General features: G+C 38.2%; 1 protein-coding gene and 2 long non-coding RNA genes across 4 annotated transcripts in view; 2 read left to right on the top strand and 1 right to left on the bottom strand.

Moving 5' to 3' along the window:
• On the top strand, nucleotides 1-24,011 carry LOC125164451 (uncharacterized). 2 transcript variants are annotated; one of them, XR_007151770.1, is made up of 3 exons: nucleotides 1-169; nucleotides 15,869-15,942; nucleotides 23,924-24,011. It is a non-coding gene; the product is annotated as an uncharacterized LOC125164451 (long non-coding RNA). The 2 variants fall into 2 exon arrangements; XR_007151769.1 differs by having other exon boundaries at nucleotides 15,881-15,942.
• SGMS2 (sphingomyelin synthase 2) overlaps nucleotides 21,188-26,029 on the bottom strand; it is a 19,174-nt gene continuing 14,332 nt past the window's right edge. Inside the window, exons 4-5 of the mRNA XM_047857183.1 lie at nucleotides 25,678-25,844; nucleotides 21,188-24,123 (exon numbers count right to left, since the gene is read on the bottom strand). Of these exons, the coding sequence (XP_047713139.1) occupies nucleotides 23,920-24,123; nucleotides 25,678-25,844 (371 nt within the window). The 3' untranslated portion in view covers nucleotides 21,188-23,919. The remainder of the gene's footprint in view (nucleotides 24,124-25,677; nucleotides 25,845-26,029) is intronic.
• The window catches only part of LOC125164452 (uncharacterized), a 16,400-nt gene continuing 14,417 nt past the window's right edge, over nucleotides 24,047-26,029 (top strand). Inside the window, exon 1 of the long non-coding RNA XR_007151772.1 lies at nucleotides 24,047-24,133. This is a non-coding gene — a long non-coding RNA (uncharacterized LOC125164452). The remainder of the gene's footprint in view (nucleotides 24,134-26,029) is intronic.

The raw sequence follows: 26,029 nt of genomic DNA on the forward strand, positions 1-26,029 counted from the left end.
AGCCCCTGAATCTATAATACTTTTAAGATAAAGTCCTTTAATCTTATGTGATAATGGCTCCTAGGAGCTTACCTTTCCATCTTCCATAGGCTGACTCCTTTGGTTTCTCTTTAATGTTAGGTTGACATATAGAATTGTCAATATCGGACCCTGTTTTATCTACTAAAAGGTCAGTATCTTATGAATCAACTTGAATGATCATAACCAACAATCTGTTCTTTTCTCAATTTTGGATCTTTTAAATTCTACCCCCCCCCCCCCCAGGAAAAGTTTGAACACCATGCTGTACTTATAAAAGTGTGACCAAAACGTAGAGTCCTCCTTATTCATTCTATGACCCATTCTAATTTTTCTATAGGCAAGAGATGACAGCAGGATATGCTAAATTTCAAGTCTACTCTGTTCTAATACCATTTTTGCCATGCACTTCATAAGTTATTTTAAACTTAATAACAACAAACCCTACACCTTATATGCTCTGTAATTTCCCATTGTTAGATTCGATTTCTCATTTTTTGAATTTAGAGAATTTAAAAAAATTAAACTACTTGTTTGTAGATATGATCTTCAGCATGTCCTGATTCTTTCATAGCCTTGCTCTCTGAAATAGTAGCCACTAACATCTTTCCATACAACCAACTTAAGTTCACAAATGATTTTAAAATAGTTGAAATGTGGTTAATTTAACAACCCTAACAAACACCGTCTTGCACAGGATATAACTGCATTTACAGCATTTTCCTAAATATTCTCAAATTTTGTTAGGTTAACAACTCTGTGTTGCACATAGGAAGTGTTATGGGCTGAACTGTGTTCCCTCAGAATTCATATGTTGAAATCCTAAACTCCAGCCCCTCAGAATGTGACTGTATTTGAAACAGGGTTTTTACAGAGGCAATGAAGATAAAATAAGGTCATATGAGTGGACCCTAATCCACTAAGACTGGTGTCCTTTGCTAAGAGATTAGGACACAGACACAGGAGGAAGACCACGTGAAAACATGGAAAGAAGATGAGTACCTGAAGTCAAGAAGAGAGGCCTCAGAAGGGACCAACCCTGCTAACACCTTGATCTTGGACTTGTAGCCTCTAGAAGTATGAGACAATATGTTTCTGTGGTTTACATACCCAGTGTGTAGCACTTTGTTTTGGCAGCCCTCACAACCTAATACAGGAAGCTATATTGTTCACAATACCATGGGTAAACTTTTTTTTTAACTTTTTAAAAGTTTATTTATTTTGAGAGAGAGCAAGTGTGGGGGAGGAGGGGCAGAGAGAGAGGGAGAGAGAGAATCAGAAGTAGCCTCCTCACACTGTCAACATGGAGCCCGATGTGGGGCTCGATCTCACAAACCTCGAGATCATGACCTGAGTTGAAATCAAGAGCCCACCGCTTAACCGACTGAGCCACTCAGGTGCCCCAGATAAACTTTTTTTTTTTTTTAAGATTTTATTTTTAAGTAATTTCTACACCCAACATGGGGCTCTAACTTACAACCCTGAGATCAACAGCTGCATGCTTTACTGACTGAGTCAGCCAGGAGCCCTTGGATAAACTATTTTATTTCATTTTTCTAATGCTTATTTTTGAGGGAGAGAGAGAGAGAGACAGCTCGAGCAGGGGAGGGGCAGAGAGGGAGAGAGACACAGAATCCAATGCAGGCCCCAGGCTCCAAGCTGTCAGAGGACAGAGTCCGATGCAGGGCTCGAACTCACGAACCATGAGATCATGACCTGAGCCGGCCACGTCAGACGCTCAACCAACCGAGCCACCCAGGCGCCCCTGGATAAACTATTTTAAACATCGAAACCATATAGCTCATCCAGTGCTTCTTAGGGATAAATTTCTCCAAATCATATTCAGGGCTTTGCTGCCAGAGAAAGGAATCGTTTCTGCTCCATTCGTTAAATAGGTGAATAAAATAATAATCAGTCGCAGTAAAGGAAAAGAATACTAAAAGATATTTGGGGTAGGGACAGAGCGGGAAGGAAGACAAGAAGAGTGTTAAGGGGAAAAGAAATCATTTTGTATTGAATCCCCAAAGATAATTTTAAACCAGTCACTTTCCCACTGAAATTCTTCTTGTTATACATGAATTTTGGCCAGAAGTGTTGGTAACAGTGTATCTAAAATATCTAAGTACTTACTATTTTGTTATCAAGAGTGGTGTTAAATTACTCTATTTGTAAAACCGCAGTTGCCCAGCTGGTTTGTAATTCCCTGGGAAGTAAATGCTACACCTTACACCCATCCCGAGTCAGTGAGCATGAACAGAGAGAGCTCATGGTTTAAGAAGAGTTTGCAAACTGCTAATGAAAAGACAAAGTAGAAATGCTATTTATACTATTTAGTTGCACAAATCCACATGGCACTATACATAGAAGACACCCAAATGGATATATATGAAGTAAATCATAAAAATTAACCACTTTGTTTCCGTTAGGTTTCTGTGAGTCTCTACACCCATTTGAGTGTCTTCTATTGTATAGTGTTAATGGACTTCTTTATGTACTTTGTGAACATCTATATGCTCTGCATGAAATTGGGATAATAAATGTACCTACCGGAAGCGTAAGAATTAGATGAAATAATTGGCACAATGTCTAGCATTTAGTTAAAGCTTGATAAGTATAAGCTATACTTGTAAGAATTATCATCAGGACCCTGATAATGCTTTAAACTGTATAGGCTGGGACTGTTACCGCCCTTTTATCACCCTTTACAGCATTTACTACCCTTTTCAAAATTGGATTGTGAGACTGGACAGAATAGTAACTTGTTTTCTGTATTCAGCCTTTATGCCTTGTGTGAATAAATAAACGTGCGAATCTTCTATGTAGCCCACTTCATTCCTCTCCTGTTGCACGTATGTACTCTGATTTTCCTGCAGAGGGATAAAGCAGGGGAAGTCCTTGAAAAACCTCAATATCAGTGAAAGGCAGAATCTCAAAAGTAACAAAATCCAGTTCCCCAAACTTCTTTTTGTTTGGATAAACTGGTCCCAGGACTGGAACAAATTTTTTTTTGTTTAATGCCAGACCTAGAAATTGTCAGATGTCCTTCAACAAAAGAGAGGAAGAGAAAAACTCTGGGGTATTTTTGAAAGACTACTATTCAGCAATAAAAAAGGAATAAGTTGGGGCTCCTGGGTGGCTCGGTTGGTTGAGCATCCCATTCTTGGTTTTGACTCAAGTCATGATCCCAGGGTTGTGGGATCGAGCTCCGCATTGGGCTCTGCACTGAGTATGGAGCCTGTTTGGGATATTCTCTCTCTCTCTCTCTCTCTCTCATTCTCTCTCTCTCTCTCTCTCTCTGCCTCTCCCTCCCTCAAATTAAAAAAAAAAAGAATAAGTTATGATACACCCACAATAGTTCTCAAAAACCATTATGAGGGGCGCCTGGGTGGCGCAGTTGGTTAAGCATCCGACTTCAGCCAGGTCACGATCTCGCGGTCCGGGAGTTCGAGCCCCGCGTCGGGCTCTGGGCTGATGGCTCAGAGCCTGGAGCCTGTTTCCGATTCTGTGTCTCCCTCTCTCTCTGCCTCTCCCCCGTTCATGCTCTGTCTCTCTCTGTCCCCAAAATAAATAAACGTTGGAAAAAAAAAAAAAAAAACCATTATGAAAAAGCCAGACACGATAGTGTGTCAGTAGCATGCTATGAAGGTGTACACGCGAGTTGTGTCTTTTCACAATGTCAGTTTTATTCCATCATAAAGCAAGATTAACATAATTATAAAGCAGGTACAGGGTTCCAAACTCAATGACATTTTGCTGTGTGATTAACTTGGCTTCTTACGCAGTACACAGAGAACAGCCAACAGAAGGATGTAGGAAGTTAATGAACCAAATGCAAAGTCCGTCTGTGCGCGTACAGTTGAGATAAGGCTTCAGTTTATCCGGGTCAGCTTGTTGCACTTACTGCTTATTCTGTTCAAACTGTCAAGGAGCTCAGTTCTGTTTGGAGATCAATCTGGCAGAGCCTTGGGAGGCAGCTGCCTTGTTCAAGTGATCAGTCATAGAGGGGTCATGTCTGAAATCCTTCCCTTTATAAAGGGATTTAATCAGTCTTGGGGCCCTGCAGACCTCCAATGCTTCTGCTTGTTATCAGTTCTAGGGTGTCAGCTGATGCTGTTCGTGGTGATATCTTATAGCTGTAGTACCCTTAATTGCTTGTGTCATTGCTTGACACAGGCCCCTGCTTGACATGAGTGACTCCATCTTGTTCTCTACAGAATGAGTGCTGAATAGTTGCATTTATACGAAGTTTTAGAGCAGGCATAACTAAGCCATGGTGAAGAAATCAGACCAGGGGTTGGATTGACTGAGAAGGGACATGAGAAATTTTTCTGGGGTGATGGGAATGTTCTATATCTTGATCGGAGTGTTGGTTACTTGCGTGCATGTCTTTGTCAAAACCGAACTGTGTATTTCACTGTAGGTAAATTATATCTCAGTAGGACACGTTTTTTTAAAAAATCCAGTATCTTGGGAGAAAAAGACATGGTGAAGTAAGAAGACTTAGCTACAACTGTGAATGCTAGCAGTAACAGCTACATGATACATTGTTGGTATAGCAGCAAACAGTGATGTAGTATGTAAATAAAGAGGAATAGAAGAGGGGCACCTGGGTGGCTTAGTTGGTTAAGCGTCTGACTTTGGCTGTGGTCATGATCTTGTAGTTCCTGAGTTCTAGCCCTGTGTGGGGCTCTGTGCTGACAGCTCAGAGCCTGGAGCCTGCTTTGGATTCTGTGTCTCCCTCTCTCTCCCACCTTCCCCTGCTCACACTATCTCTCTCAAGAATAAATAAACATTTAAAAAAAAAGAGGAATAGAAGAAAAAGTGTTAAAGAGTGACATCCTTCTTAAAAATTAAATGTTCTCTCACTTCAGTTAGCTTGATTATAATCGTTAAGGATTCCTGATGTTTGATTTTTGTAGGCTGATGAATTGCTCAGATCCCTGTTGTTCTTTTCTTCTCCCTCATTTCCTTCCATTTATTATGCAGAAGTCACTGTGGAAGTCATGTGAGAGCTCTGCCCAAACATAAGTGGCTTGCTGTAGACAAGTTGTTAACCTTCTGACTCGTGTTTTCTTCTTGTGGTAAAACAAGGCCTCCCAGTCCCTGACTTCACCCTCTCAATCAGATTGTCGGGACTTTGAACTTGGCCTTGGTTAATAACAACATGTTTAGTCAATTAAATCTGAAAAAATAAAGTGTATTTACAAAGTAAATAAGCCAGTTACCTCAACAAAACTGTGTTGTCACTTCCTGCTGCAGGTAGCATGCTTGGTCCTTAGCCTGATAACGAAGCTTCATTTCTAATGCAGAATATGTTGTAGGAAGGACATTGAAAGTTGATTCCTCCAGGACATCTGGTTGGCTCAGTCAGAAAAGCATGTGACTCTTGATGTTGGGGTCATGAGGTTGAGCCCCACGATGGATGTAGAGATTACTTAAATAAAAACTTTTTAAAAAAGTTACCTATTCCTTCCTTTAGGCAAGAACATACAGTAAACCAGATATTTAGAAGTCAGTCTTTTATTCTGATTTAAAAAATATTTAATGTTTATTCATTATTTTTGAGAGAGAGAGAGCAGGGGAGGGGCAGAGAGAGAGGGAGACACAGAATCCAAAGAAGGCTCCAGGCTCTGAACTGTCAGCACAGAGCCGGATGCAGGGCTCGAACCCACAGACCGTGAGATCATGAACTGAGCTGAAGTCAGACCCTTAACCAACTGAGCCACCCAGGTGCCCCTATTCTGATTTTAAAAAGAGTAATACACAAGGTTTTGTAGACAATTTGAAAATGCAGGAAACTGTTAAGGAGGAAATAATCACCTTTTAATTTTTTCAGCTTAGGTAATTTGTAACATTTATATGTGATTTTTTTCCAGGCTCCCCCCCCCCCATATATCTGTGATATTTTAAATCCTTATAAATATTTCTATTTACAATATGCACATATTTAATAAACATGTAAACAAATATATATCATTAACATTTCCATGTTGTTTTCCTACAAATAACTTTGGATTACTCTATTTTAGTCCAGGGGTTCAGCAACATTTTCCTGTAAAGGACCAAATAGTAAATTTTTTGGGCTTTGCAGGCTATATGGTCTCTGTCACAGCTATACTACTCTGCCCCGGGAACAGGAAAGCAGCCATAGACGATATGTAGATGAATGGGCATGGCTATATTTCAATAAAACTTTTCCCATTAAAAAAAAAAAAAAACAGCAGCTGGGCTTAACCTGAAGGCCATTATTTGCTGATCTCTAGATTAAAAAGAAATCCATTGTTTAGGAATATTTTGAAATTTATCTGACCAACACCCTATTGTCAACACATAGGGGACATCAGGGGTTTTTTGTTTGTTTTTTTGTTTTTTGCCATTATGAACAAAACTGATATATACACCTTTATTTCAGTAGGGTAAATATCGAGAAATAGAATTGGTACTAAGGCTATTGCTACCTAAAACAAAATAACCTCCCCCCCCCCCCCCCCACGTATATATTTTGTCTTTCTCCTCTCAGAAGATAACCTCTGTTAAGAGAAATACATCCTTTCGGATTTTTTATATGCTTACATAGACTTCCCCTGTTCCATAATTGGCATCATACTAACTCTTTTCACTAACGTGCTCTCTTCACATGCTGGTGTATTTTGAGGATCTTGCCACGTCAGTGAGTATCGATCTGCCTTATTCTTCTTAAACATCTGTTTGGTATTTTATTAAATGGATTTATTCTCTCAGTAAATATTTATTGAGCACTGAGTGTCATGCATTGTTCTCAGCACTGAGAACACCGTGTGACCAAAACAAAGTGCTTGCCCTTCAAGGAGCTTACTTTCTAGTGGAAGGAAGACAGATAAAAGATGAACAAATGTACAGTGTCTGTGGGTGAAAAATACCATGGAGGAGATAAAGCACTGGGATTGCTATCTTTGTGTGTGAGTGTGTGTGTGTGTGTGTGTGTGTGTGTATGAGTGGCTGGGGGCGAAGGGGGGCATTGTTATCTTATACAAGGTATTCAGGGAAACCTCTTTTGAATAGATAGCTGATCACCTGCTAGAAGGGTGTAGGTACCTGGGGAAGAGCATGCCAGACAGAAGAAAGGGGGAGTGCAAAGGCTCTGAAGGTAAAGTATGCTGGGGGGGTTTCCAGGAACAAGAGGCCATAGGACCAGAGTGAAGAAGGTAGGGTGGAGAGTAGAAAGAGATAACATCAAAGAGGTAGACTTGTAGGGCATTGTAGAGACTTTGGCTTTTACTCTGAGTGAGATGGTCAACCACGGAAGTGCTTTTGAGAAGGAATACCATCATTTGGCTTAGGCTGCTCTGTAAAGGGCCAGAAAGCAAGACCATTAAGAATTCAATATAGAATATGTCACACTTTATTAGCCAAATCCTTTGTTAATGAACACTGAGGTTATTTCCAGTTTCTTTCCATTAAAAATGGTGGTGGAATAAATATTAGAGGGGATTGTTTCTTATTTATTGTGGTAAGATTTACATAAAGTTTACCATTGTAATCATTTTAAAGCATATTTTTCAGTGGCATTAAGTACATTCACAATGTTGTGTAATTACTGCTGCTGTCTACTTCCGGGACTTCACCATTCCAAATGGAAACCCTGTGCCCATTAAATAATAACTTTCCATCTCCCCTCGCCCCTACTAACTTCTCTACTTTCCTTCTGAATTGCCTATTCAAGGTATGTCATGTAAGTGGAATCATACAATATTTGTCCTTTTGTGCCTGGCTTATTTCACTTAGCATAATGTTTTCAAGGTTCATCCACATTGTATATCAAAATATCCTTCCTTTTTATGGCTGAATAATGTTCCATTGAGTGTATATACTACATTTCCTTTATCAATTCATCCATTGATGGACATTTGGGTCATTTCCACTTTGCACTATTGGGAATAATGCTGCTATGAACATGAGAGTACAGGTATCTGTTGAGCCCCTGCTTTCAATTATTTTGGGTACATATCTAGGGGTGGAATTGCCGAATCATATAGCAACTTTATATGAGGAATCACCAATTTTTTGAGGAATCACCAAACTGTTTTCTACAGAGGCTGTGCCATTTTACATCCCTGTAATACTAGCAGTGACAAGGGTCCCAATTTCTCTACATCCTCATCAACAATTGTTATTTTCTTTTGTTCTTTTTCTTTTCATAATAACCATCTTTTTTTTCCCCCATAACAGCCACCCTAGTGGGTATAAAGTGGTACCTTGTGGTTTTGATTTACATTTTTCTAAAATTTTTTAATGTTTATTTATTTTTGAGACAGAGAGACAGACAGAGAGAGAGACAGAGCATGAGTGGGGGAGGGGCAGAGAGAGAGAGGGACACACAGAATTTGAAACAGGCTCCAGGCTCTGAGCTGTCAGCACAGAGTCTGATGTGGGGCTCGAACTCACAGACTGTGAGATCATGACCCGAGCTGAAGCTGGATGCTCAGCCGACTGAGCCACCCAGGCACCCCTGATTTACATTTTTCTGATGACTGATACTGCTTTTTTTTTTTTTCTGTGCTTATTGGGCATTTGTATATATTCTTTAGAAAACTGTCTATTCAAATCCTTTGCCTACTTGTGAATCAGAATGTTTGTTGTTGAGTTGTAGTTTTTAAAAAAAATTCTTCTTGGGGCCCCTGGGCTGCTTTGTCTTCCTCTCTGGAAGGTTTGCCTTCCTCTCTGTTTTTATCTTATTATTTTATTTTTCCTTTCCTTCCCCCATGTTCATGTTCTGTATCTTAAATTCCACAGTTGAGTGAAGTCATATGGTATTTTTCTGTCCCTAACTTATTTCACTTAGCATAATACACTCTAGTTCCATCCATGCCATTGCAAATGTCAAGATTTCATTCTTTTTGATGGTTAATATTCCTGTGTGTGTGTGTGTGTGTGTGTGTGTGTATATACATATTACATCTCATTTATACATTCATCAGTTGATGGACATTTGGGCACTTTGCATAATTTGTCTATTGTTGATAGTGCTGCTATAAAAATTGGGGTGCATGTGCCCCGTTGAGTATTTTTGCATCCTTTGGATAAATATCTAGTAGTGCAATTGCTGAGTTGTAGAGCAGTTCTATTTTTAACTTTTTGAGGAACCTCCATACTGTTTTCCAGAGTGGCTGCACCAGTTTGTATTCCCACCAACACTGTAAGACAGTTCCCCTTTCTCCACATCCTCGCCAACACCTGTTGTTTCCTGTATTGTTAATTTTAGCCATTCTGCAGTTGTGAGGTGGTATCGCATTGGGTTTTGATTTGTATTTCCCTGATGATGAGTGATGTTGAACACTTTTCATGTATGTTAGCCATTTGTATGTCTTCTTTGGAGAAATGTCTGTTCATGTCTTTTGCCCATTTCTTAACTGGATTATTTACTTACTGGGTGTTGAGTTTGATAAGTTCTTTAGATTTTGGATACTAGCCCTGTATCCAATATGTCATTTGCAAATATCTTCTCCCATTTCATAGGTTGCCTTTTAGTTTTTTTGATTGTTTCCTTTGCTGTGTAGAAATTTGTTATCTTGATTAAGTTCCAATAGTTCATTTTTGCTTTTGTTTCCCCTGCCTCCAGAGATGTGTCTAGTAAGAAGTTGCTCTGGCCGAGGTCAAAGAGGTTGCTGCGTATGTTCTCCTCTAGGATTGGATAGTTTCCAGTCTCACATATAGGTCTTTCATCCATTTTGAATTTATTTTTGTGTCTGATGTAAGAAAGTGGTCCAGTATCATTCTTCTGCATGTCACTGTCCAGTTTTCCCAACATCATTTGTTGAAAAGACCGTCTTTTTTCCATTGGATATTCCTTCCTGCTTTGTTGAAGATTAGTTGACCAGAGTTGTAGTTCTTTATACATTCTGGACTAATCTCTTATCAGGTATATGATTTGCAAATATTTTCTCCCATTTTGTTATTGTATTTTTACTCTCTTATCATTTGCACAAGGTTTTTAATTCTGAGTAAGTCTAGTTTATCTATTTTTTTAAAATTTCCTGTGCTTTTGGTGTCATGCATGATTAGGCAATCATATCAAGAAATGATTGCCTACTCCAGGGTCATGAAGATTTTCACCTTTTTTCCTCTAAGAGTGTTTTGTTTTAGTCTTAGCTCTTAAATTTAGGTCTTTGATCCATTTTTTGAGTTAATTTTTGTATGTAGTTTAAAACATCAACTTCATTCTCTTGCATGTGGATATCCAGTTTTCCCAGCACTATTTTGAAAACCCTATCCTTTCCCTCATTGATTGGTATTGGCACATTTGTTGAAAATCAATTAGCCTTTGGGTGCCTGGGTGGCTAGGTCAGTTATGCGTCAAACTTTGGCTCAGGTCATGATCTCATGGTTCGTGGGTTCACGCCCCGCATTGGGCTCTGGGCTGACAGCTTGCCTGGAGCCTGCTTCGGATTCTGTGCGTCCCCCTCTCTCTGCCCCTCCCCCACTTGCACTCTGTCTCTCTCTCAAAAATAAATATTTAAATAAGAAAAAAAAAGACAATCAATTGACCATATATGTGAGGTTTTATTTCTGGGTTTTCTATTCCATTCTATTGGTTGGCGTATATGTTCATCTTTATGCCCGTATCATATTGACTACTGTATCTTTATAGTCTTTTGAAATCAGAAAGTGTGAGATCTCCAACTATTTCTTCTTTTTGAAAGTTGTTTTGGCTACTTTGGCAAATTTGGTTACATTGGCAATTTTGCTATTGTTTTCATCCTTTGAAATTCCATACAAACTTTTGGATTGATTTTTCTATTTCTGTAAAACACACCAGTGAAATTTTATAAGGATTGCATTGGATTTTTAAATTGCTCCGAGTAGTATTGTCACTTAACAAAATAAATCTTCTGATCCATGAACATGGGATGTCTTCCCATTTATTCAGTACTTTTTAGTATAGAAGTTTTTCATATCCCTGGCTAAATTTATTCATATTTTACTCTTTTTTATGCTATTGTAAATGGAACTGTTTTCTTAATTTCCTTTTCAGATTGTTAAAATATATAAATGTGACTGATCTTTGTGTTGATTTTGTATCCTGCAACTTTGCTGAATTCATTTATTAGATCCAATAGTCTTTTAATGTTTACTTAATTCAAGACAGGAGACAATAATAAGCTAAACCAGACTATGGCTGGTTCTAGTAATATGGGAGGCACTCATTTAGCATTTCAAAGAAGGGGACTCAATTAGGAGCTGAGGTCCATTCCTAGGCAATTCCTGCATCTCCAAAAAGAGAGAATTCCTAGGAAAAAGCTATTTCCTCCTTCCCAAGGTCTATAATATGTGTAAGACAGTACAAAATGCAACAGAATCTTTGTTCCCAAATAGCTATTTATTCCGCTCCTGTATATCTTCTAAGTATTGGCATTTGTGTGAATTTGTCTCACCTAAGTAGGTAATGCCTGACATATGGTATATATGATTTATACATCTTTTTAGAAAGGTCTGTACATGAAGTCTAGAAGTTGTTGCAAAACTAATTTTCCTCGAGTTTCTTATCAAGTCTTTTATTGAGTCACTCCTCTCTAATGTCCTTCTGACTTCACCTTCCATTTATGCCTGGCCCTCTGTAGTGTCCTGGATTTTTCTTCTTGACCTTCAACATGAGCTTTCAATGAAATGGCTCCCCCCAGTTTTCTCCCCACTGCGTTTGGGTCTTGCAGTTCCAGGATAATTGAGAAGATGAAGGAAAATAATCATTCTAGTCGAAGGTCAGAATCAAATATGTAAAAGACAAATCTCTCTTTTGGTTGATTGCATTTAAAAAAAATTTCCAGACCTTTTTTTTTTTTTTTAAGTTTTTAATTCCAGGTAGTTTAACATAGTGTCATATTAGTTTCAGGTATACAATATAGTGATTCAATTCCATACATCACCCAGTGCTCATCCCAAATGCATTCCATAATCCCCCATCACCTATTTATATCCATCCCCCCACCTCCTCCCCTCTGGCAACCATCAGTTTGCTTTCTATAATTAAGAATCTTTTTCTTGGTTTGTCTTTTTTCCCTTTGCTTGCTTGTTTTGTTTCTTAAATTCCACATGAGTGAAATCATATGGTATTTTTCTCTGATTTCTTTTGCTTAGCAAACTCTGTAGCTCCATTTATGTCATTGCAAATGGCAAGATTTCATTCTTTTTATGGCTAAATAATATTCCATTCACATACACATGCACATACCACATCTTCTTTATCCATTCATCAACTGATGGACACTTGGGCTGCTTCCATAATTTGGCTATTGTAAATAATGGTGCTATAAATATAGGGGTGCATGTATCCCTTTGAATTACTGTTCTTGTATTCTTTGGGTAAATACCCTGTACTGTGATTGCTGGATCATAGGGTAGTTCTATTTTTAATCTTTTGAGTAACCTTCATACTGTTTTCCACAGTGGCTGTACCAATTTGCATTCCCACCAACAGTGCACAAAGGTCGGTTTTTCTCCACATCCTCGCCAACATCTGTTGTTTCTTGTGTTGGTTTTAGCCATTCTGACAGATATGAGGTTTTATTTCATTGTCATTTTGATTTGCATTTCCCTGATGGTGAGTGGTGATGAACATCTTTTCATGTGTCTGTTGGCCATTTGGATGTCTTATTTGGAGAAATGTCTGTTCATGTCTTTTGTCCATTTTTAGTATTGAGTTGCATAAGTTCTTTATATATTTTGGATACTACCTACCCTTTCTTGGATATGTCATTTGCAAATATCTTCTCCCGTTCTGTAGGTTGTCTTGTAGTTTTCTTGATTGTTTTCTTTGCTATGCAGAATTTTTTTTTATTTTGATGAAGTCCCAATAGTTTATTTTTGCTTTTGTTTCCCTTGCCTCAGTAGATACATCTAGAAAAAAAGTTGCTATGGCTGATGTCAAAAAGGTTACTGCCTGTGTTCATTTCTAGAATTTTTATGGTTTCAGGTCTCACATTTAGGTCTTTAACCCATTTTGAATTTGTTTTTGTGAATAGTGTAAGAAAGTGGTCTAGTTTCCTTCTTTTGCATGTTGCTGTCTAGTTGTCCCAACACCATTTGTTGAACTAATAGTCTTAGTGTGTGTGTGTAATCTTTAGAATTTTCTACATATAAGACCATATCATTTGTAAACAGAATTAATTTTACTTCTTTTTTCTTGCCTAACTGTTCTGGCTAGGATAGAAACTCTAATACTGCTACTGACTAGGAGTGGCAAGGCTGGGCATCTTTGTCTTCTTTCTGATCTTAGAGGAGAAACACTGAATATGCTGTTAGTTGTGGGGTTTTCACATAGGACCTTTATTATGTTGAGGTAATGTGCTTTCATTCCTAGTTTGTTGAGTGTTTTTATCATGAACAGGTGTTGAATTTTTGTCAAATGCTTTTTCTGTATCAATGGAAACAAGTCTTTTTCTCCTTCATTCTGTTGATTTTCAGGTTAAACCACTCTTGCATTCCAGGAATGAATGTCACTTGGTTATGGTATATAACCCTTTTAATATGCTGCAAAATCCAGTTTTGCTAGTATTTTGTTGGGGATTTTTGTATCAGTATTCATAAAGGATGTTGGTCTGAAGGGTTTTTTTCCTTGTAGTGTTTTAGTCTGGATTTGGTGTCAGAGTCATCCTGATCTCATAGAATAAGTTAGGAAGTGTTGTTCCCTTCTCTTCAATTTGCTGGAAGATCTTGAGAAAGACTGGTGTTAATTCTTCTTTGAATATCTGGTAGAATTCACCAGGGAAGTCATCTGGTCCAGGGCTTTTCTTTGTTGGGAGGTTTTTGATTACTAATTCAGTCTCCTTCTTAGTTATAGATCTATTCAGATATTCTGTGTCTTCCTGATTCAGTACTGGTTGTGTTTATGTTTTTGGAAATTTGTCCGTTTCCTATAGATTATCCAATTTGCAATTACTCATAGTACTCTAATTTTTATTTCTGTAAAATCACTAGTAATGTCCCCACTTTCATTCTGATTTTAGTAATTTGAGTCTTCTCACTCTGTTTCTTAGTCATTCCAGCTAAAGGTTTATCAATTCTGTTGCTCTTTTCAAAGAACTTTTGGTTCCATTGATTTCTCTGTTTTTCTCTTCCCGTCTCACTTTTTATCTCTTTCCATTTGCTAGCTTTGAATTTAGTTTGTTATTCTCTTTATAGTTCCTTGTGGTCTACAGTTAGGTTATTGATTTGAGATCTTTCTTCTCTTATAATGTATGCATTTACAGCTATAAATTTCCCTCTTAACTTTCACTGTATCCCATAAATTTTGGTAGACTATATTTTCATTGTCATTTGTCTTCAGGTATTTTCAAATTTTCCTTGTATTTCTTATTTGACCCATTGGTTAAGAATGTGTTGGTTGGTTTCCATATATTTATGAATTTTTATGTTTGAGTAATTTCATTTTAAATAGCTCTGGCAGCAGATTTCTCATCATTTCTCCTGGGAAGGCTCTTGTATAACAAAACAACCTTTAACGACTTTTGCTGATTTTCAGCTTAATTCCCTTCAATATAACTTAATCTCCAGGCTGTTTGGGATATATATAGGCAGGTCATGTAAAAGTCAGCTTACTAGATTAATGGTGAAATCTAGTAACTTCATTGGCAGTACAACATTGTACCAAACATATGATCCCACGGGGATGACCCAGTTGTAGCTACTTATGACTAGGATAAAATGATCACTCTTAATCTCATGGTCAGGGGCAGCGGGGCCAGTGTGAACCATAGATTATTTTATTGAATTATTTTATTAGAAAAAAAAATTCCACCTAGCAATTTCATCACTCACTTTTCTGGATATTTCTGGAGGGATAGAAAAAACAACTCATGTGCCTGATTAATGCACAAAATGTGAAGAAGGCAGGCAGAGTGCCCTTTGGAAACAAGCTTAAACACCTGACATGTTCACGTTTAAATCCAAAAGCTTGTACAACACGACAAGCATTTGTATCTTGTAATAAGTAGGAAATGTTTCATCTTTAAATTCTTACAACTTAAAAAACTCTCATATTCTTCACAATAAAATTAAAAATATTTAAAAATTCCATGAATTTATTTTCAGATTAGACATTATATATTAATGAGTCAAGTATCAAGTGCTTTACTGTATACATTATCTTCAATCCTCACGGTGACATTAGGAGGTAGGTTTCTTCACTCTTCTTTTTTAGAGGGGATATGATGATCCAGAAAGGTAAAATAACTTGCCCAAAGTTGTATGGCTGGAAAACAGTTGCCTTAGGAAACAAACATGGGGGTCAAGTCCAAAGATTTTCCACTTCAATCTTTATTTTTCAATCCATATTTTTGGCCAAAATATTACAAAAATACATATGATAGTACTGAAACATTTTCAGGTTAGAAACATTTGGTGGTTTGGTAAATGACTCTATTATTTTAATAGCAAATTATTTGGTGGCATGAAGGGCAATTTCCTTTTCAATGAATCTTCATGAATTCTGTTAATAATCCGAATACACAAGAAGACATTTAAAAAAATTCATTCAACAAATATTTGCTGACTATCTTGTTTGTGATAAGAACTTTATTAGGTATTGAAATGAATACTAAGACTCCTTTCTTTCAAGGAACTTTGATTTGGTATAGAAATGAGATATATTAAAAAAAAGAAACCTTACAGCAGTGATTTTGGCAATTAGCTTGTATTGCATTTTAGGGAGAAATTAAAGGAAGGAAACGTAAGATAAGGCTGAAGTTTCAGGCAGGAAAGATCTGAATATACATTAATAATTTTAGTGCTAGAGTCATGGTACCTAAAACACTCGTTAAGTGAATATCGTTAACACTTACTAAATGTGCATCTTCTAACAAAACTATTTTTCATTGAGTCCTTCCAACAGCTCTGAGAGAGAGACCTGGACTATTACTATTTTCATCCTACAGATAAACTGAGGCACAGAGGGTAAGCAACTTGTTTAACTTCTTCCACATACAGCCAGTTCTGGAAAAACAGATTTGAACCCAGGTGGCAGAGGGCCACCATATCATGCTGCCTTCTGTGAAAGGCAGGTGATATTCTGGGTGGGGGAGCACATTGCGTGGTAGGACTGAGCACTGCAGAGCAGAGGATGGGGATGACCTGAGGAGCAGCCAGACCAGTCAGAGGGCATTGTTTGTTGAAACAGTGTGGGAAAGTGCTACCCACGGACTGGGCTCACAGGATAGAAAAGCCACGGGACCCAAAACGCTTAAGGCCTTGTACTCTAAGCAGTGCATTTTGCTTTAAAAAGATAGGTTTATATATTTAAGAAACCCAGGTGCCACAGACTACATGTTCATGTCCCCCAAATCCTTATGTTGAAACCCTAACCCCAATAGGATGGTGGTAGAAGGTAAGGTCTTTGGGAGGTAATTCGGCTTAGAGGAGGTCATGAGAGTGGGGGCCCCACGATGGGATTAGTGTTGTTATAAGAAGAGGTGACAGAGACCGTGCTCTCTCTCCACATTCTCCCCCACTCCTAACACGTGGGGAAACCAGAAGAGGGACTTCACCAGAACCTGACCATGCTGGTACCCTAATCTTGGACTTCCCAACCTCCAGAACTGTCAGAAATAAATGTCTATGGTTTAAGGCACCTAGTTGACGGTATTTTGTTACAGCACCCCAAGCAGACTAAGACAACAGGGAAATAAATGTCTTTCTCCCAGTGCCAGATGTCAAACATCCCCTTCAAACACGGGCCAGGAAACTGGATGTAATACAAAACACGTTTAAAAGTGCCATCTCCTCGCAGCAAACAGCTGTGTGCCCGGTGATCTCAGGCGTGCTCTGGGGGTGTCTCCATAGGCCCAGAGCCCCCCTGCCTTAAGCAGGTGTGCGATGGAAGGAGAGGAATGGAAGCAACAGGGTTTTGCCCCAATCACCACATCAATGGTCAAAATGTGGGTCAAAGACCCTTACACGGCTCACTCTCAAGTACTCCTCAACTTTGCTCTCAACAACACAAAATCTGGTTGTCGAAATATTTCCAGAAGAGGCTTTTCTTCTTCTCCTGAATTGCTTGCTCACACATGGGTCTCCTGTCACACTGGTGCAACAGGAAAATTGCGGGTTTTTGCATTCCTGGGATTGGTATCACCATGCTCCCTACCCCATATTTATCTCTGAGTTCCCTCGATTATAAAAGGAGTGTTGTGTCAAATATGAGTAAAAGCAATTAGTGGTGCCTGACACATGGTATAGCTAACTGGTAAGTAGTGGCTTCTTTCCTCTTTACCCAAAGAAATACATCATTTAAGGAACTTGGAAAAAGAGATGAATGTTTCAATTTAATGCTGAAGTAATTGCGCCCAGAAACTTGTCCAGAAGCAAGCACACATGTTGGCTTGGGCACATTTTTAGTACGGAGAACTTGCCAGTTCATGGCAGGACCAGAAATTCCTATGGCTTCACTTTGGTCCTTTGGGGAGCCTAACGCAACCCAGACTACAATGACTCCCAAGAACCCTGTTCCATTTCCTCAGACCTTTGCTGTCCTTTGAAAACAGGTCATCCTCTCTCTCCTCCTTTTGGCATTCCTTTGGGAGTAATTCCTGAGACAGTCACTTGTGGAGATATAGCCTTATGCACTTTGTTGTCCCCTGTGTTAACCTGTTTCAGACAGAAGTGCATAATAATGCACTATCCTAGAAGTGACACTTGTAATGAGTTTGCTTTAGTCTAACAAATTTGTGAGCTCAAACACACTTGGGGATTCTTTTGCATTCAAGGCCATTTTGCACAAGAAGCGTGAACTTTTGTCCCCTCCAAAATGTGGTGCGTTGCAAGTATAAGAAAAAGTAGTAGCATTTGACCAAAAAACAAAACAAAACAAAACAAACAAACAAACAAACAAAAAACCCAAACTGTTCAAGGATCAGTTTCCCTCTTAATAAAGTAACTGGCTGATAAAGTGATAAGGGAATAAACTCCCCCTCAAAACAAACAAACAAACAACAAAATCTCTAACAAATGGTGATGGCGGCCACAGTAATTATGACAGGAAGACAGCAAAACAGAAAACAAAACTCAAGTTCCAGCTCTAACACTTACGAACTCTTTTTCATCTCACAAAATGGGGTCACCACATCTTTCCTTACCTACTTCACAGGGTTTTATGAAGATTAAAGAATGTATGTCAAGCATAAAAACTGTAAAATGCTATGCCTCCTTACAGGTGCCACACAGGAATTAAATATGCTTTACACAGACACAGAGTTGTCCGTAATCCATTCCTATTCTAATTTACATTAGTGAGTAATCCAGTATCCTGCTTCTGATAATCTTATCTATTAGAAGAAAAGGAAATGTTGGATGTCAAGGCCTACCGAGCATCACATCAATTCCTTGTGTAATGCATTCTAGATGAGGGTAGTCTTAGAACATATGCCCAGTGCAACCAGCAGACCACAGTGTTTCATGCAGGAGGATGGCATCATCAGTGAAATAAGCTTTCCATCCAAGGCTTGGGTGCACGCGGAAGAAAGACTATTCCAATCTGTACTCTATTGTGTCTGGAAAATCTAAAGAAAAAACCTGAACTCCACCTGACAACTTAACCTTTGAACCATATTATCTTACTCCCCTTGCCCCACTCAACTGCTTTTACTAAATCTGTTCTGGGGCGTCATGCCTTTATCTTTCATCAGGGGGTCCAAAACCAACTTATGGAATCAACGGTAGCAGTGACTGTTGAAGTCTGCTAGAGGACATCACCTCAGTGTCCCATTAGTGAAAGCATGAGGATGACATTTCTTTCAGGACTGAGTGACAGAAAGGACTGTTTTCTTTGACGAATTAATGATTCTGTCCCTTTGTGAACAATGTAAATCAGAATCATGGAGTGTGTAGCTGATTTTTTTACTTCCCATAAATGACCTTATATTGTTCGGAATTATTTTTCACCTTAAATCCAAGGGCAGGGGAAAAAATAACACATTCCAGTTTACTTACAGTTCTATTAATTGAAGGTTATCACCTTATTTTAATAATAGTGCTTGAAGAAAATAATCCTCTTGTGGTTTTAATAAGCACTTAAAACCAAACAAAAATTTAAAATCTTTACAGAAAATAATTTTTTTTAAACCAAAAGAAACAGTAATACTAATTTTCAAAAGACTGTTGATGTCACCGTGGTTTATTGGGTAAATACAAAGTGTAGGCTCTTGCTTTTTTTTTTTTTTTGCTATTTTTTTTAAAGCAAAGCCAAGGAGATTAGAAACCAAGTACACATATCCTCTTTAAAATAGAAACATAAATTAGTTTTAACTAACAATTAGGCACTTAAAATGTAAATGTAAAATGGCATTTTTAGAAGTATAAACTATAGTTCCACTCCTAAATTCCTTCTGAAATGTCTTTTACAGACACAAAAGCACAAGCATGGAAAACATTTCTAAACGAAGATAATTTCCTCTTAAAAAAAGAAAACAAAACAAAACAAAACTTGAATGCAAATCCCAAATGATAGACCAATGATTAAGGTACTGGTGGGTAGGAGAAAAGAGCTTCTGAAATTTACATGTTTGATTAAAATATAAGCATTTAATAAAACTATTACAATAGCATACAGTATATATCGTAATGAAAAATATGTCAGGAAAATAATGAATTCTAGACTTAAAATTTTACTTTACAACAAGGCACTTAACACATTGAAACAGTACAGTAAATTTCCGAAAGAATGCAATTGGCTACCTCTCAAATCTTGTAATAATATATCTTTTGTGAATATACTGTAACATAACCATACATTTTGCAGCATTAATCATTGCATAGGAGGTAAATTAAATAATGAATTCCAACTTGGCAACTAGATTAGCTTATGTTTACAGTTTCTTCTTTTTCTTTTAAAGGACAGTTTTAAATAATTCCATAATAAAGAGCTATTCTCACTCATGATTCATTTAGAACACAGTATAGTTAATGAGTAATAAAATAAATGAGAACTTATAAGGTGTATATCGGTATAAAAACTTATCTTTGGGTACCTTTGACATGATTTTCAGTGTTTAGGTACTGAAGTCAAGAGCACTTCTTAATAGAAGAAATATTTTTAGCAAGTAAGTCAAAGGAGTTAAATTATTGCAACACAATGACATTAAAAAAAATACCAGAAATCTTTATACATACAAATAGAAAAGCCTTCAACACATGGCATATTACTTATCATATGCTCATTTAAAACTTGTAAACTCATTTATTAAGAAATTCCTTCTCACACTTCCTACAGAAGTAAGTGTGTTAAGACCAGCTTAAATTTTTAATCGGTTTTACAGTGTAAAACAAAAAACAACAAATAATTAAAAAGAAATGTTCAAAATATTAAAGAAACAAGATGTGAACTTTTTAATTAAAACAGAAACTGCATGAGCTGTAGCATGTAAAAAATAATAATAAAAAATAAGAAAGCCAACCTGGTGTTTCAAAGTAAACAAAGTATATAGGTAGTTATAAAGGGAGACATTAATGATTGTGACAATGAGAGGTAAAATGGTGTTCAAATTTTCTTTGATCAAATGGATGAAAGATTAGAACTGCAACTCTGCGATCTAAGCACATTTTCCCTTGGGGAAAGGTTTAACATACCTTGAAGTTCCTTTTGCATGATGTTTTCAGATTATTGGCAAAAAATAAAACAAAACAAAAAACCAACCAACCAACCAACCAAATGCCTTTTAAAAACATGAAAATCTACTTTTAAAAAGTGGCAAGTTTGTGTTCCAAGTCATATGACATATTTCCACAAGGGGGCACTGGTATACAGTAAAGAACCTTACACAATGTCATTCCACCAGACCAGGGGCTTGGGCTCACTCAAAATAGCCTTCTTTCCTCAGCAAAGCTTGTTTCCTAAGATGCCAGTAAAATTAAATAACAAATTTAAAATTAGTTTGGGTGGAGCTGGAACAATGCTTTATTTTCAGAGCTGTGGAGGAGCTAAAAAAAAAAAAAAAAAAAATCGAACCTGAGAGGAATCCATTTCCACTTGAAAGAATTTAGAAAAAATATGGAGTGGGGCGCCTGGGTGGCGCAGTCGGTTAAGCGTCCGACTTCAGCCAGGTCACGATCTTGCGGTCCGTGAGTTCGAGCCCCGCGTCGGGCTCTGGGCTGATGGCTCAGAGCCTGGAGCCTGTTTCCGATTCTGTGTCTCCCTCTCTCTCTGCCCCTCCCCCGTTCATGCTCTGTCTCTCTCTGTCCCAAAAATAAATAAACATTGAAAAAAAAAATTTAAAAAAAAAATAAAAAAAAAAGAAAAAATATGGAGTAATTTACAGGAATGATATATTATAGATATTGTGCAGAAGGACCAAATTACAAGGAAAGCTTCAAACAGGAGCACTGGTTTACAAAAACAAAGATAACGGATAAGATCTTGTACTGTAATTAGCAAGGAAAAGGAGCTCCCAAAATTTATTGTTTCAAAAGCAGGATCATAATTGTTTAAGTTTTCTAAGTGGCATGTTAGGTTAAGCCTCAAGTTTGCTTTCCTACATGTAATGGAGTTTCACTGCTTTTCTTTTCCCATCTTGAAACTTTGGTTATTTGCCCTCCTTATTTTCAAACCTCATGCTTAGTGTCTACTAGACATCTATGAGACATACACGTAAAGAACATGTGAGCAAGTGTCCACATATGAGGTCAGAGAGGTTTTTAAAGTTCTTTAAAAGGTGATGTGTTTTTTTTTTTAAACTGTATTACTTGACTAAAATGCAAGCTTTACTGTTTCAAGGGTCTCTGGCAATCCACACACCGTGATTTTTAAATCTTAAATACTTTTCCCTTTTTAATTTGCAGAAAATTAGGTTTTCCAACACACTGTTGAATAAGGCTCTCAGGTATATCAGGTTATGAATCAGATGCTCAAGGACTATTCCAATGTAAGGAGCATAAAACCCAGGCTTCAGTGTCACATGCTTTTGCTCATAATCAGGGAGCAGGAATTTAAACTCTGTGTTTTCAAGCACAACCCCTTATATATCACAAGTGTCAATATTTAATAAGAGAAAGTTATACAGAATTATGGCTAAGCACATCGAGGAAGCTACAGATATATTTCTCATCGGTTCATTTAATAACAAATACCTGAAAACTCCTTGCATTTCAAAGCCTGTCAAGGATATTTAGGATTTCAATTCTTGTTTTAAATGATCAGATGAAGAATGTCTTTCTTCCTCCCTTTGAATTTGACTACCTTTCCTTTAGTGATTCTTCTGTTACATTGAGAAAGAGCCATACTGAATACACAAACAGAATTTTAGCACCAAAAATAAGGACTCTTCTGAAAAATTTGTGCTGTGCTTCTCTCAAGCAATCTGAAGGTCAATTTTGTGTATCAAATCAAGGCAAACCAGTTTATAATGATAAATTTCGGGATATTTCTCATTCTTAAGTGGAGGGGAATTTTCACCTTCGATATAAATGTAACTGCTCGCTCACTGGCGTCATTGGCCTCTCTGTCTTCTGACCTAGTGTTGATGATTTTGTAACCATAAATCTTTTTTTAAACTTACTAGAAGTTTTAAGAGATTAACTCGGACAGCATTGATCTGATCCGATTTTTAAAAATCCATCTTTTTGCACCACCTCAAAGAACTTTAGAAACGATGATCCCCCTTTTACTGAGTAGCTGTAACTGTCTAACAGACCGAGCTCAACAGTAGGTTATAGTGCAGCACCGTGGTGTAAGTTCAGGATCAAAGTAAAATTACTCAATTGTGGCATATGTCCTTAGGACCAGTTTATAAGAAGCTGAGTCTCTTGCTAAAAGGCAAGGATACATTACACTTTTGGACTCCTCCTTGGTTTTTCCACAAAGTACAATGTAACTAGGAAGAAATCGTCTGCAGTGAAATGTGGCCAACTGCATTTTTGAGTTCCAACCAGCAGCTCTAAAACAGATCTCCCACAGGGTAGGACAGGACAGAAATGCAGCCTTGTTCCCCAAGTGGCATGATCATCCGCTCACACACCTATGTGTTTCCAGCCTGTGCTGGAGCAGCTGACTGCCCTAGGGATACCAGATGCGTATCTACCCGGCAGATAGCATATACATGTGTACTCAAGGACCACCTGTTTAGCAGAAACAGCTCCAGGCGTCCTGTATATCTGCCATAGAGATTCTAAGGGGAAATATTTACACACACGTAAAATCTGTGAGATGTGTCAAATACTTCCATATTTACTTAGATCACCTTTCCTATATATATATATCTATATATATATCTATATATATCTATACACACACACACACACACACACACACACGTGCACGTGTGTTTGTGTGTATGTATAAGTATCAGTTAAAAAAAGTAAAAGTGATACATAGTGCATGGGGTGGTAGCAGCAGTGCACATTCCCAGACCTGACCCTGACCTTCCCCATGACAAAGTGGAAACAAAGTTCACCTCCAGTTTACTCCTAACCATGGATCTCCCCCTCATTAATAAGCCTAATACTAAAACCACTCTCAACATTGGGTAATTCTATTTACACAGTAGCTGTATATATCCAGATAGTTTATTTAAAACATTAACAAATTCTTCTGACTTTGGAGAAAAAAAAAATCCTGAAAAAATTCTGTAGAGGGCTTTAGTGGAGAAAGAATAAGGATAGGAATAGTATGTTCTTTGGCACCTCTTTAAGAAGCTCATTAGTAAAATCCCAGTGGGGGGGCTTGTCACCAATGAATGAAGGGCTGCAGGAGAATATACCTTTCTCAGGATGAATCAGAAAAGCAGTCAAAGGGTAATACTTCGTTCATCTTTCTAATCATTTACACAAAATTTGGTCCACTTCTTCCTTTACCAGTCAGTTCTTCTAAAATAAAAACCCAAAACTATACCTTTGGTTACAGCGTTAACTCTTTTGGTGTAAGAGCTGATGCCTTTGTTTTGCTCCTCAGGTAGATTTCTCATTATCTTCACCGATTTTCTGAACCCGTGAATACTTTTTGCATGAGGATTTAAAGCAGCCAGGGGGCCAGGAGAGTGGCCAGGAGAAGCAGCAAGGAATTGAGCCTTGTACGTTTTTCTCGAAAAAATAAAAGATGGGGAACCACCATGCTCGAGACAAGAAATTAGTCTGTGAAGAGACCTTCAAGTTCTGTAAAAAGGTAAAAAAAAAAAAAAAAAAAAAAAAAAGGAACATGAGACCTATTTTTCATGATTTGCATCCCATTTTTTTTTCTTAATTAAATTGTCATTCATTGTATCATAACAGAGAAAGCAGCAGAATCAGGATCACAAGGCAGTAATTGTCTTTGCGCCTTTTCCCTGATTCTGACATGTTTCTGGTCCCAGCCCCCTTCCCCCCTTTCTCCAGCTCATGCAAATTCTTCTGCCTGCAGTCCCAGTAAGAGTGCAGATTCAGGAACGGATGTGAGAGTGGGCCAGGAGGAAGAGTTGTAAAGATGTGTGAGCAGGTGGATGTAGGCTGGAGGAAGATGGAAGAGTGCAGGGCAAGCTCGCAGGGTGGAACACATTTAAGAGGAAAGGTGAAGGTTTTGGTGGGGTGCTGCCAGTAGACATTTAGACGGAAGTATAAGGAAGGGGGAAATTAAAGTTCATAAAATGGGAAGTAGAACTAGAGACAAAATAACCCCAAAAGAGGCATCTATCAGTGGACACCACTAAACGAGAATTGATTTAGATCCTTTGGGAATGGCATATTTCAACTGCTCACAAATTACATGCATTGGACAATACGGCAAGACTATCCAAAGAAAGGTAAGTTAGACTACACAGACTCATGCTCTTTCCTTTTTTAAAATTTTTAAAATGTTTTATTTATTTTTGAGAGAGACAGAGTGAGAGCAAGGTGGGGGCAGAGAAAGGGAGACACAGAATCCGAAGCAGGCTCCAGGCTCTGAGCTGTCAGCACAGACCCCAACATGGGGCTCGAACCCACAGACCGTGAGATCATGACCTGAGCTGAAGTCGGATGCTCAACCAACCGAGCCACCCAGGCGCCCCTGCAGACTCACTCTCCTACACCAAGCACACACACCTAGACTAGGAAAACACATAGAAGGGGAGGAGTCTTCCCATCTTGGGATGACAGGAAGAGAGCAGGAGTTAGGAAGGCTTCCCAGAAGACGTGGCATTTGAGCTAGCTCTTCGACATGAACAGGAGAAGAAGAAAAGGTCATCTGGGAACGGAAGGCACCAGCAACAAATAAGGAAGGGACGAGAAGGGAAGCCAGAGAGCACAGTATCACCGAAAGACGGACTAAATCTAGGAATTCATGGACTGCTTATTTTGCCTTTTTAAAACAGATTCTGTCTTTGCCTCAAAATTTCAGTTCTTTGAAGGCAGGGAGCATGTCTTACCTGGCTGCCCCGTGACGCTTCTACAGAGAAGGTTCCTGCATTTTAATTTAGCATTTATAGTTCTTCAATTCTGGTATTGACTAGTTGAATTAGTAAAACACCATGCTCTATAATTATACAGCACTTTTATCCTTAAATGTCATTTATATTGGTGACATCATTTAAGAAGCAGTAATGGGTATACGTTTCAGTGAACTGACCCAGACCCCACAAGTGGGTGGTGACAGCAGCTATTCCCACTAAGCCACCTGAACCCCCGCTGCATGAAAAGGGGGTCACTGCATTTAAAGAAAAGAGAATCATCCCAGGATAATTTCACTGCTCTCACCTTTTCATTGGCCATTGAATGGTACCACCAAAACAGCCGTGTTGTAATATAATAAGCAATGATCACGTCGACAGTGTAGTGTTCATGTGCTACAAGAATGCAGATGATCCCGGCGGCACTCAGCAGCCAGCAGATTAAATGATACCACCAGAAGTGACGAGGCGAATCTAGACAGGAGGAAAAGTATAGAGTTAGTAAGATTCCCAGAGATGAATTTAATGATTACAGTCTATGTTAATGACCTTAAGTAGAATAATCTAAGGTCAGGAAGTCACTGGAAGAAGAAAACCGATTAACCCAAAATGAGTCACTGTGAACAGTCTGGGATTTGCTCAGGTACAAAGAGACAAGG

This window comes from Prionailurus viverrinus, chromosome B1 (assembly GCF_022837055.1).
Source record: "Prionailurus viverrinus isolate Anna chromosome B1, UM_Priviv_1.0, whole genome shotgun sequence".
In the NCBI taxonomy this organism is placed as follows: domain Eukaryota; kingdom Metazoa; phylum Chordata; class Mammalia; order Carnivora; family Felidae; genus Prionailurus; species Prionailurus viverrinus.